The sequence below is a fragment of the Mugil cephalus genome, chromosome 22 (assembly GCF_022458985.1).
Source record: "Mugil cephalus isolate CIBA_MC_2020 chromosome 22, CIBA_Mcephalus_1.1, whole genome shotgun sequence".
NCBI lineage: Eukaryota > Metazoa > Chordata > Actinopteri > Mugiliformes > Mugilidae > Mugil > Mugil cephalus.
This window is the reverse complement of record NC_061791.1, coordinates 4,952,072-4,960,371: the sequence shown is the minus strand read 5'-3', so window position 1 is coordinate 4,960,371 and position 8,300 is coordinate 4,952,072. Positions and strand designations below refer to the sequence as shown.

Genomic DNA, 8,300 nt, shown 5'->3' with positions numbered 1-8,300 from the left:
TTTTTATTTTATTTTATTTTTATTTTTGATGTTTTGGGAAAACAGGAAAAAAAAACACAATTTTCAGCAAGCATATTGGTATTTTTATTGATATTATAACAGTCAGTCCAAAAATGACTTTTAGGCTAATGATATATTTATAATTGTGATGTGATTAACCAGCTATAGTCATCAACAATAGACACAATAAATAATTCAATAAATTCGTCCAAGGTTAGAATTCTGCAAGCTACAGCTGTTGTCTTTGGAATGGTTTAATACATAATACATCTGAAAACACTTAGAACAAATTCTTCCCGGAGAATGTTTTATTAAGCAATGTGCAGTTTTATTTCGCTGAAAGGTGCAGAGATTGCAGCATCCACTTTGGTTTTCCCAATTTTTCCATCTGTAACCACTCAACAATTGTGCCCTGAATGAAGTCTTACTAAATCAAAAAAAATAAATAAATAAATCTTTTTTCCAGTTATATATTTATTTCATGTATTTTTTGGAAACACTGATGAAATTCAATACATACTGATGAGCAGATTAGACAATAGCAGTTTTCAAATGATCCTTTCGCGCACTCAACAAGTACAAATAAAATCCATCTCGCTCTTTGAACATTGCAGTCCTTAAACCGCAATTTTGATTAATTGTTTTTTTTATTACAATTATATAACTACCATTTTTGTGAAGAAGGGAAACATGAGAGTTGTTTAATATCATCTGTTGGCTCATTTTTGTTACGTTAACAACCGCAACACTTAGTCCAGATTAAGCAGAAGTTATTTAATATGAAAAATTAAAATTAAAATAGAACTGATATGCAGCAGCATTGTCAAGTGTGCTATAAAAATAGATCATAGAGAGAATTCTGGTCACAGAAGTGGTCATAATAAATGTCTTTTCTCCACTCACAGCAGTGCGTAATCTGTTTTTTTTACACTCTCTGCATCAGCTATGAATTAGTGCATCTGACTCAGAGAGATAACCCTTTTCTTTTAACAGCAACATCAAACCCTTCCTCCTCCTCCATGTCACCTTCACACCATAATCCCTTTCCGGTGTGTCAGGCGCTAAAATGTCAGGTGGCTGATTACATGGTGGTGTACACGGCTGAGCCAGTAGCATATGCACCAAAGGGGACGAGGGACGACTGCTACCTTCTTGTATTACTTCCGGAGTGTCCACGTCAGGTGGCGGACCGACACTGCTGACATCAGGGGTGCTAAACTCATTGGAAGCAGGTGTTGAAGCACCGTTTGGTGGAACATGGCGTCCGTCTCTTTGCTTAAGAGGTTGATCTAAAGATTTGCTGTGGGATGAAGAACTATCAGAAAATGTCTTTGATTTTCTTTTTCTGAAAGAGGACAACTGTCTCTTAGGTGTGTCAGAGTACTGTGCGGTTGAATCCGTCCTTTGGTTTTTGCATGATTCCCGTTGTGGATTCCTCTCATCAGACACTGCGGTACACTCTGCAGCTTTCTTTTTGCGGCTCCTCTTTGGTTGGTGCGATTGGTCTCTTGAGCCACCGTGAAAAGATAATGAGGGGAATCTGCACACGCTGTTTTTCCTGGACAGCTGACTGCAACTTCCGAGGAAGCTTGTGGCCGTCTGGCATTTTCTCCTCCCTCGTCTCACTGGAGCTGCAGCTGCAGCTGTAGTGTCGAACTCTGGTTTTACCTGAACGATTTAAAGAACAGCATATTAAAACTACAGTCGCCTATAAGAATTATTACGTGAAATTCTTGTAAAGTAAGATGAAGTTTATCTGCAGGATCTTGAGAGCTACAAGCCGCTGTCCTCTTTTTCTGAATGTTAATAATTCACACCACATTCCCAACGTTAGAAAAGGGTTTCTGATCAACCACACATCTTACCCAGGAATGAAGAGTCGAGCTGTTCTGTTGTTGTTGTTTCTCTGTGAAAAACTCTTTGGGATTGATTGCTGCTCGGACTTCAGGCCCATTTTGGAGTCTGGCGCCACCCACAGGTCGCTCAGCGAACAGCAAGGGAGGCTTTTCTGTCTTTGTAACTTTGCGGGGCATCAATAGAAATCATCCCTGAACATCAGATGAAAATAAAAATAAAAAAAACAATAATTAGATTAGAAAACTATCCTTTTTAACAGATTGAAACAGCTCAAATATGCACAGCCATTTGCAGACACTTGGATGTTTACACTCGCAGCTACGAGTGCGACTTTATATTTACCTTAACTTGTCTCTTACTGTAAAGCATAGCCTTTGTTGCGTACAGTTAATACATATAGCAAACTATGGTCATTCCGTTCGCACATTACACTCCTAACTTTTCTTTTTTCTGTCTTCTTGTTTCTATTTCCCGGCATTCCCCCATTGTTTTCATAATCTTCTTCTTTTGTTTTAATTATCGGTTGCCAAAACGGCTTAGAGGTTCATTTGCGCCACCTGCCGGACGTCAATCTCTTTTCTGATTGGTTACACCGAGATCTTTTGTCTAGCTGCGATTGGTGCGCTTCTACACCACGTGATCGGAGCGACGGGGGCAGCCCCCACAGCGCCAAAATTCAAAAACGTTTCTGCGTCGACCTGTTGACGGCATGTAAATAAGATTTGAATAAAATAGTTCCGCACTCGTCGTGGATAGTGAGATTTAAGGTCGAATATGAAGCAAGTGTTTCACGTTGTGGTCGGAGGCCAGTCGAGCGGAATTCCTTGAAACATCGCAGTAATATGAAGGTCTGGCTTCTTCTAGCTTTTCCAGTTGACTACAATAGTTAGCGGTGGTGACACCTAGCCACCCAGCTAACTTAGCTTAGCATTCCTGCCGCTGCTAGCTGACGTTGTTGGTGCAATAGCGAAACTATTGTCTTCAGTTTTAACATAATGATTATGATATTGCCTCCCGGAGAGCTTTTCTGAATAGTTATTTTACACTTAATTTTGAGTTCTTTCACATGTCGTTCGTGTTTGTGTCGAATATGTTATTAATACTACGATATAAACTATTTCACATAAGCTGTAAAATATGTTGCTTTAAAACGTTGTGAATTCATATTAGGTTTATTTTAGGTTCATATCTTAAATTTACAGTTCATATTTTAATTTATTTCGTTCTTCGTGGTCATACATGTTGTGTGCAGTGAACGTTACATCAAATCTCCAACTGCAGACATGTCGCAAGCTAACGACTGTTGTTCTAGAAGCTCGCTAACTGCTGACAAATAGCCGCTCGACCGAGAAGCTGTTGCGCTATTAAATAAAAGACACACGGACGTTGTGCATCTGAATTTCATCTCGACGACATTTAGCCCGTCTTCGCAGCGTGTCTTGGCTAAATTGATTTGCATTCAGCCCGGGCTTAGCTGCCAGCTAGCCAGCGACTTCCCAACTGTCTCCTGTCAGGTAGCTAAACGTTAATCTACCGGTAATTCGAGCTAACTCCGTATGATGCACAGCCGTAGATGAGAGTATTTTTTTCTCGGTTTAAAGATGACCTACGGTCATATACAAACATTTGTAACTGTCATTGTGCTATTTTTGTACAGAGTACCAGTGAACAACAAGGGGCATTTCAATGATCTGACCATGAGACGGAGCCCAAGGAGACCCCTTATCCTCAAGAGAAGAAAACTGCCTTTTCAGCAAAATGACCCCCCAGCAGCTGAACCGCAAAGCCAGCGTGGACTGCCGGGCTCTAAAGAAGCACCAGAGCCGCCAGCGGCCGGCCAGTGCTTCCCAGACGGCATCCGCATCATGGATCACCCTTCCATGTCCGACACCCAGGTGGTTGTCATTCCCAAGACGGCCGACCTTCAGAGCGTGATCGGGGCGCTCACCGCCAAAGGCAAAGAGTGTGGCGTCCAGGGCCCGAACAAGTTCATCCTCCTGAGTGGGAGTGAGGGTCAAGACGGTGAATCGTTTTGCCCGCGAGCTTCTGAAGCGGAAAATGTTTCCACTAGGAGTACAGCTGGACAGCTGGGGCAAACAGAGGCTGAGCTCAGCTCTTCGGAGGCTAAACCTCTCACAGGGATTAAACCATGTATGGAAACCTTTTTTTTTTACTCTCTTTCATTCATGGTAATCTGTCTCGATTTAATAATGTTTGTTCACTCCTCATCATTAGTGAATAGGGATGTGAGCTGCGGGCCTTTAGATGACAGCCTCACCAATATCCAGTGGCTGGGGAGGATGAGCACATTCGAACCGAATCCTGCCAAGCTAGTGGCCAACAAGGAGAACCAAAACACGACTACACAGACTTTTCAGGTCTGCTCCTCGTTACTTCCTTTTGATTGTCTTTTAAGAAGACTGAAAACACACCACAAGATTCATTTACAACGTCCGCCACCCAGACTTCAGAAAATGGTTGTGCTAGGAATCAGTTGATGACCAGAATGTTAATTTAAAATGTTTGCTTGTCTGAAGTTAATCGGTTTAAGCATTTCCTACAACTCAACTGCGTCTTTTTCTTTATGCACAGGCTCAAAATCCACACGTTGAAGCCGAATCTGTTAAGCAACCCCTGTCAGAGAGGCCACCTTACTCCTACATGGCCATGATCCAGTTTGCTATCAACAGCCGCAAAAACAGGAGGATGACACTGAAAGAGATTTACACGTGGATTGAGGACCATTTCCCTTACTATAGAGACGTGGCCAAACCGGGATGGAAGGTACTGAATAACATACTAGTTAAAAGCAGAATTTGTGGTCACAACTGCTGCAAGTGAAGATGAAACATCAGAGATGGTGTGCGTTTAAGACTTTTCGCTCCTTAACATTTGCAGAATTCCATCCGCCATAACCTCTCTCTGCACGACATGTTCATCCGCGAGACGTCTCCGGATGGTAAAGTGTCTTTCTGGACTATCCGACCCGAGGCCAATCGATGCCTCACTCTAGATCAGGTGTACAAGGTGAGCACAGCAGACTTCTTCTCCAACATCTGCCCAGAGGAAGGATCTCATACTCTTTTTAATATTTGTAATATTTTCTATGTCTGCTGAATTATGTTATTATTAATGTGTTATTTTGGATTTCACGTTTTCCCATCTTCATATTTGTTTCTTTTTTTTTGTGACGCCCTTCTTTACAGCCTGGTTGCGACCCAATGACTGCTCCCGCACCAATGGTTTTGTTTCCCCACCAAGTAAGATTGATTCGCCACTTTTTTTTCTCTAGGAGCCGCCGTCACCTCAGCTCGCAGTCAGGCAGCAGAGAGGCGAGAAGAGACAGGAAAATCGTTTCAGTTTTCACTTACCCGTGTACCTGTCACCAGACTCTTTTGGCCCCACAGAGTGTAGCTGCAGTTGGAGTTTGAAGGTTGAGGTGTATGTTTTTATTGCAGGGGCAGCTGATATGAGCAGCAGGGAGGCACTGACACAGAATGACTAGTGAATTTAAGACAATATGCCCCATCCTATATGAGCACTTCTAAAAATATCCACTGTTTTCCACAGAGAATAGGGAAAGGCATAAAAGGTAGTTGTTACTGAAGAGGAGTGACGGCTCCGTAAAAGCTCCTGTACATTAACTGTATCAAGTGATGACACGTATTATTTTTCATAGCACCAGAAGAGGATGTTTCCTGATGTGAGAAGAACGCCAAATGGCTCTGGTGAGTTCAGAGAGGAGGTTTTTTTGTAGAGTTAAACTGAGACGGGAAAGAAAGTATTATCAGTAGCTGCTTCCTGTGTGGTTTGTCGTTCCGATGCCCTGCTCTCAATGCTTGTGTATTCTGTGTTCAGAGAGAAGGATGAAACCTCTTCTCCCTCGAACCGAGTCCTACTTGGTTCCCATCCAGCTGCCCGTGGCCTCTTCCGTCTATCTGCCGTCCTCGTCTTCCCCCTTTGTCCCCACTTGCTCCCAGATGAAAAAGAACATTTCACGGGGAACTAAGAGAGTTCGCATAGCTCCCAAGGTAAAGACTTTATCGCCTGTAGTAGGGTTTTGACTAGATTTAGCCAAAGTGTGAAGGAGGCATGTGTTGGTACATTTTTACAAATCTTGTATGTGCTTGTATGTCTGACAGGTGACACAAAGCGACGCTCCAGCTGTGGCCATGTCCCCCGTGAAGAGCAAAGACCCGAAGGTGGAGGTGAAGGAGGAGCTGGTGTGTGTTCCGATAAAGTGCGAGACTCCCAAAGCCGCTCCAAAGAGACAAGCCAGCAGCTCCCGCCGCAAACAGCGCTTGGTTCACTCCGCGCACGAGGAGCCCGTCCTCCTCTGCCCCGATAACACTTTCTTGGACTCGGGCGTAGTCTCTGACGCGTCGACGTTCCAGGACATCCGAGAGCTGGACGCGCAGGACAGCCCCGAGCGGGAGTTCTCCTTCAAGACGCCCATAAAAAGCAGCAGCCACTTGACCTCCTCCACCCCCAGCAAGCCCCCTTGCAGCGTCATCCTGGAGCCGTGGAAAGTGACCCCCGTCGGCAAAGGCAGCCAAAGCGTCCTGGACTTCAGCCCCATCCGCACGCCGGGCGGCCCCGCGGTCACCCCGCGGCACGATTACACCACCTTCAGCTTCAACGGGACCCCCTTCAAAGACTTGCCTCTGTTCAACTCCCCCAGAGAGCTGCTCACATCCGCCCCCTCCAGAGCGACCGGGCCAACGGAGTCGCCCACGAACGGATGCCTCCAGAGCAGCTGCTCCAGGGAGCTGCTGCAGGCCGGGGGCGCCACGCCTTCCAACCGCTCCATCACAGAGGGCCTCGTCCTGGACACCATGAACGATAGCCTCAGCAAGATACTGGTGGACATTAGCTTCTCGGGCCTGGATGATGAGGACCTGGGCATGGCCAACATCAGCTGGTCTGAATTCATCCCTCAGCTGAAGTAGCGTTGAGGGAGGACCGAAAACATATTGTGACATGGCAGTGTCATCTGTTTGTTTTGTTTTGTTTTTTTGAAGCACTACAGGTGAGAAATCTTACACTTAAGCAGAGGAGCGGATCCAAATGTGGATCCGATACTTACCAGCCGCCCCAGCCTGGACGTAGCTGCATGTTTAGCATCGGAGACGGAGAAAATTAAATAAGTGTAATATTTTAGAGCCAATATATTATTATCCTGTCCAGCAGGAGATCCAGAAAGAGTCGCCTCAGCTTTGCTAAATTTGCTTAAATTTACAAAATGTAGCTGGAACATATCTGTTCAACAGCTGGGACCTTTATCTTTTTCATAGCTGTAAACAAATTTTTTAAATTTCCCGTAAGGACGCTCAGTTAAGCATCGAAATGTTTTAACCTCTTTTGGATTTGCCTTCTTCTCGGCCTGTTTTTCCGCTGTCCATGAGAACTAAAGTTTAAATGATGACTGGGACACTTTAATTTCAACAAACCAGCTCAAATTAAGGAGAAGCTCACTGCCCTCTCTCCATCTCCTGCTTTCTTTTTCTTTTCCTTCTCCTTCAACGAGCTGAATTCCTCATTCACTGCCTCAAAGGTCCCTCCTGTTCCCACCTGTAAAAGTCTTAACGTGGGAATCACTGCCTGTCATTGATCTTTCTTAGCCAGTCACATCTTCCCGTCTTCTCAGAGAGCCCAAGACAAATATGTGTATATGTATGTTGATTTGCACATTTTAATATATAATTTAGCTTTTAAATTTCTATGTCTGATCCGCCAGCTTCTGCGACAGCGGTTCTTAGACCCGTAGAATTGAATCCATAGTAATGGATCGCTAGTAATGTACAAAAAATGACAAAGAATTACAAAAATAGCACTAACCGCAGTAGGAATGTCTGTCAGGTAATTGTAGAAGTGTCTTGTCTCTTGTTTCTGTGCGAGTATATATACATATATGTATATAAACATTCACCAGAGGGATATTTTGCATGCAGTGTCTTCATCTTCAGAAATGCAACACTAAACATGTTGCATCTATATAGCACAGATTGTTGTCAGTAAACATGCTTGTTTTTCTTTTTGTCACGAAGCAAAACAGGGAAACCGAAGGGAAAACGTTTCCAGCGTTCTTTTTTTTTGTTTTTTTTTTTTGTTGGAAGAATCGAATGCCACAGAATAATGTATGGCTTTAATAAATCCTCGAGTTTTGTTCCCATTGCAGTAAGTTCACCCGTTTCCACAAGCATGTGCTGTGTTCCGCATTCTGAAGTTGGTGTTTCCAAGACTGTACATTAAATCTGTTAGTGCCTCAAAGAACATCAGGGCTTTGGTTTAGTCATGTTTTTCACCAAAGAAACACTTTGATACCTGTCTTAATCTGATACGTGCCACAGTACAGAAATGTTAGCCCTGTGTCTGGTAAAAAAAACTACATAGCAACTGCTCATTTTCTATTTATATTTCAATAAAAGTTGAAACGACTTGTG

At 43.7% G+C, this 8,300-nt stretch overlaps 2 protein-coding genes across 4 annotated transcripts; one reads left to right on the top strand and one right to left on the bottom strand.

Moving 5' to 3' along the window:
• Nucleotides 1–306: 306 nt before the first annotated feature.
• rhno1 (RAD9-HUS1-RAD1 interacting nuclear orphan 1) lies at nt 307–2,346 on the bottom strand. Its single transcript, XM_047575533.1, has 3 exons — nt 2,200–2,346; nt 1,866–2,048; nt 307–1,668 (listed from the first exon to the last, which is right to left on the bottom strand). Exons 2-3 carry the CDS (start codon nt 2,031–2,033, stop codon nt 940–942), a joined length of 897 nt encoding a protein of 298 aa, XP_047431489.1. The 5' UTR covers nt 2,034–2,048; nt 2,200–2,346; the 3' UTR covers nt 307–939.
• A 164-nt stretch (nt 2,347–2,510) lies between these two features.
• foxm1 (forkhead box M1) lies at nt 2,511–8,300 on the top strand. 3 transcript variants are annotated; one of them, XM_047575903.1, is made up of 9 exons: nt 2,511–2,705; nt 3,515–4,008; nt 4,093–4,235; nt 4,450–4,641; nt 4,756–4,884; nt 5,064–5,117; nt 5,537–5,585; nt 5,716–5,888; nt 6,000–8,300. In XM_047575903.1, the coding sequence occupies exons 2-9, from the start codon at nt 3,555–3,557 to the stop codon at nt 6,804–6,806; spliced, it is 2,001 nt and encodes a 666-aa protein (XP_047431859.1). In that variant the 5' UTR covers nt 2,511–2,705; nt 3,515–3,554; the 3' UTR covers nt 6,807–8,300. The 3 variants fall into 3 exon arrangements, with proteins under 3 accessions (XP_047431859.1, XP_047431861.1, XP_047431860.1); XM_047575904.1 differs by lacking the exon at nt 2,511–2,705 and adding an exon at nt 2,714–3,371; XM_047575905.1 differs by lacking the exon at nt 5,064–5,117.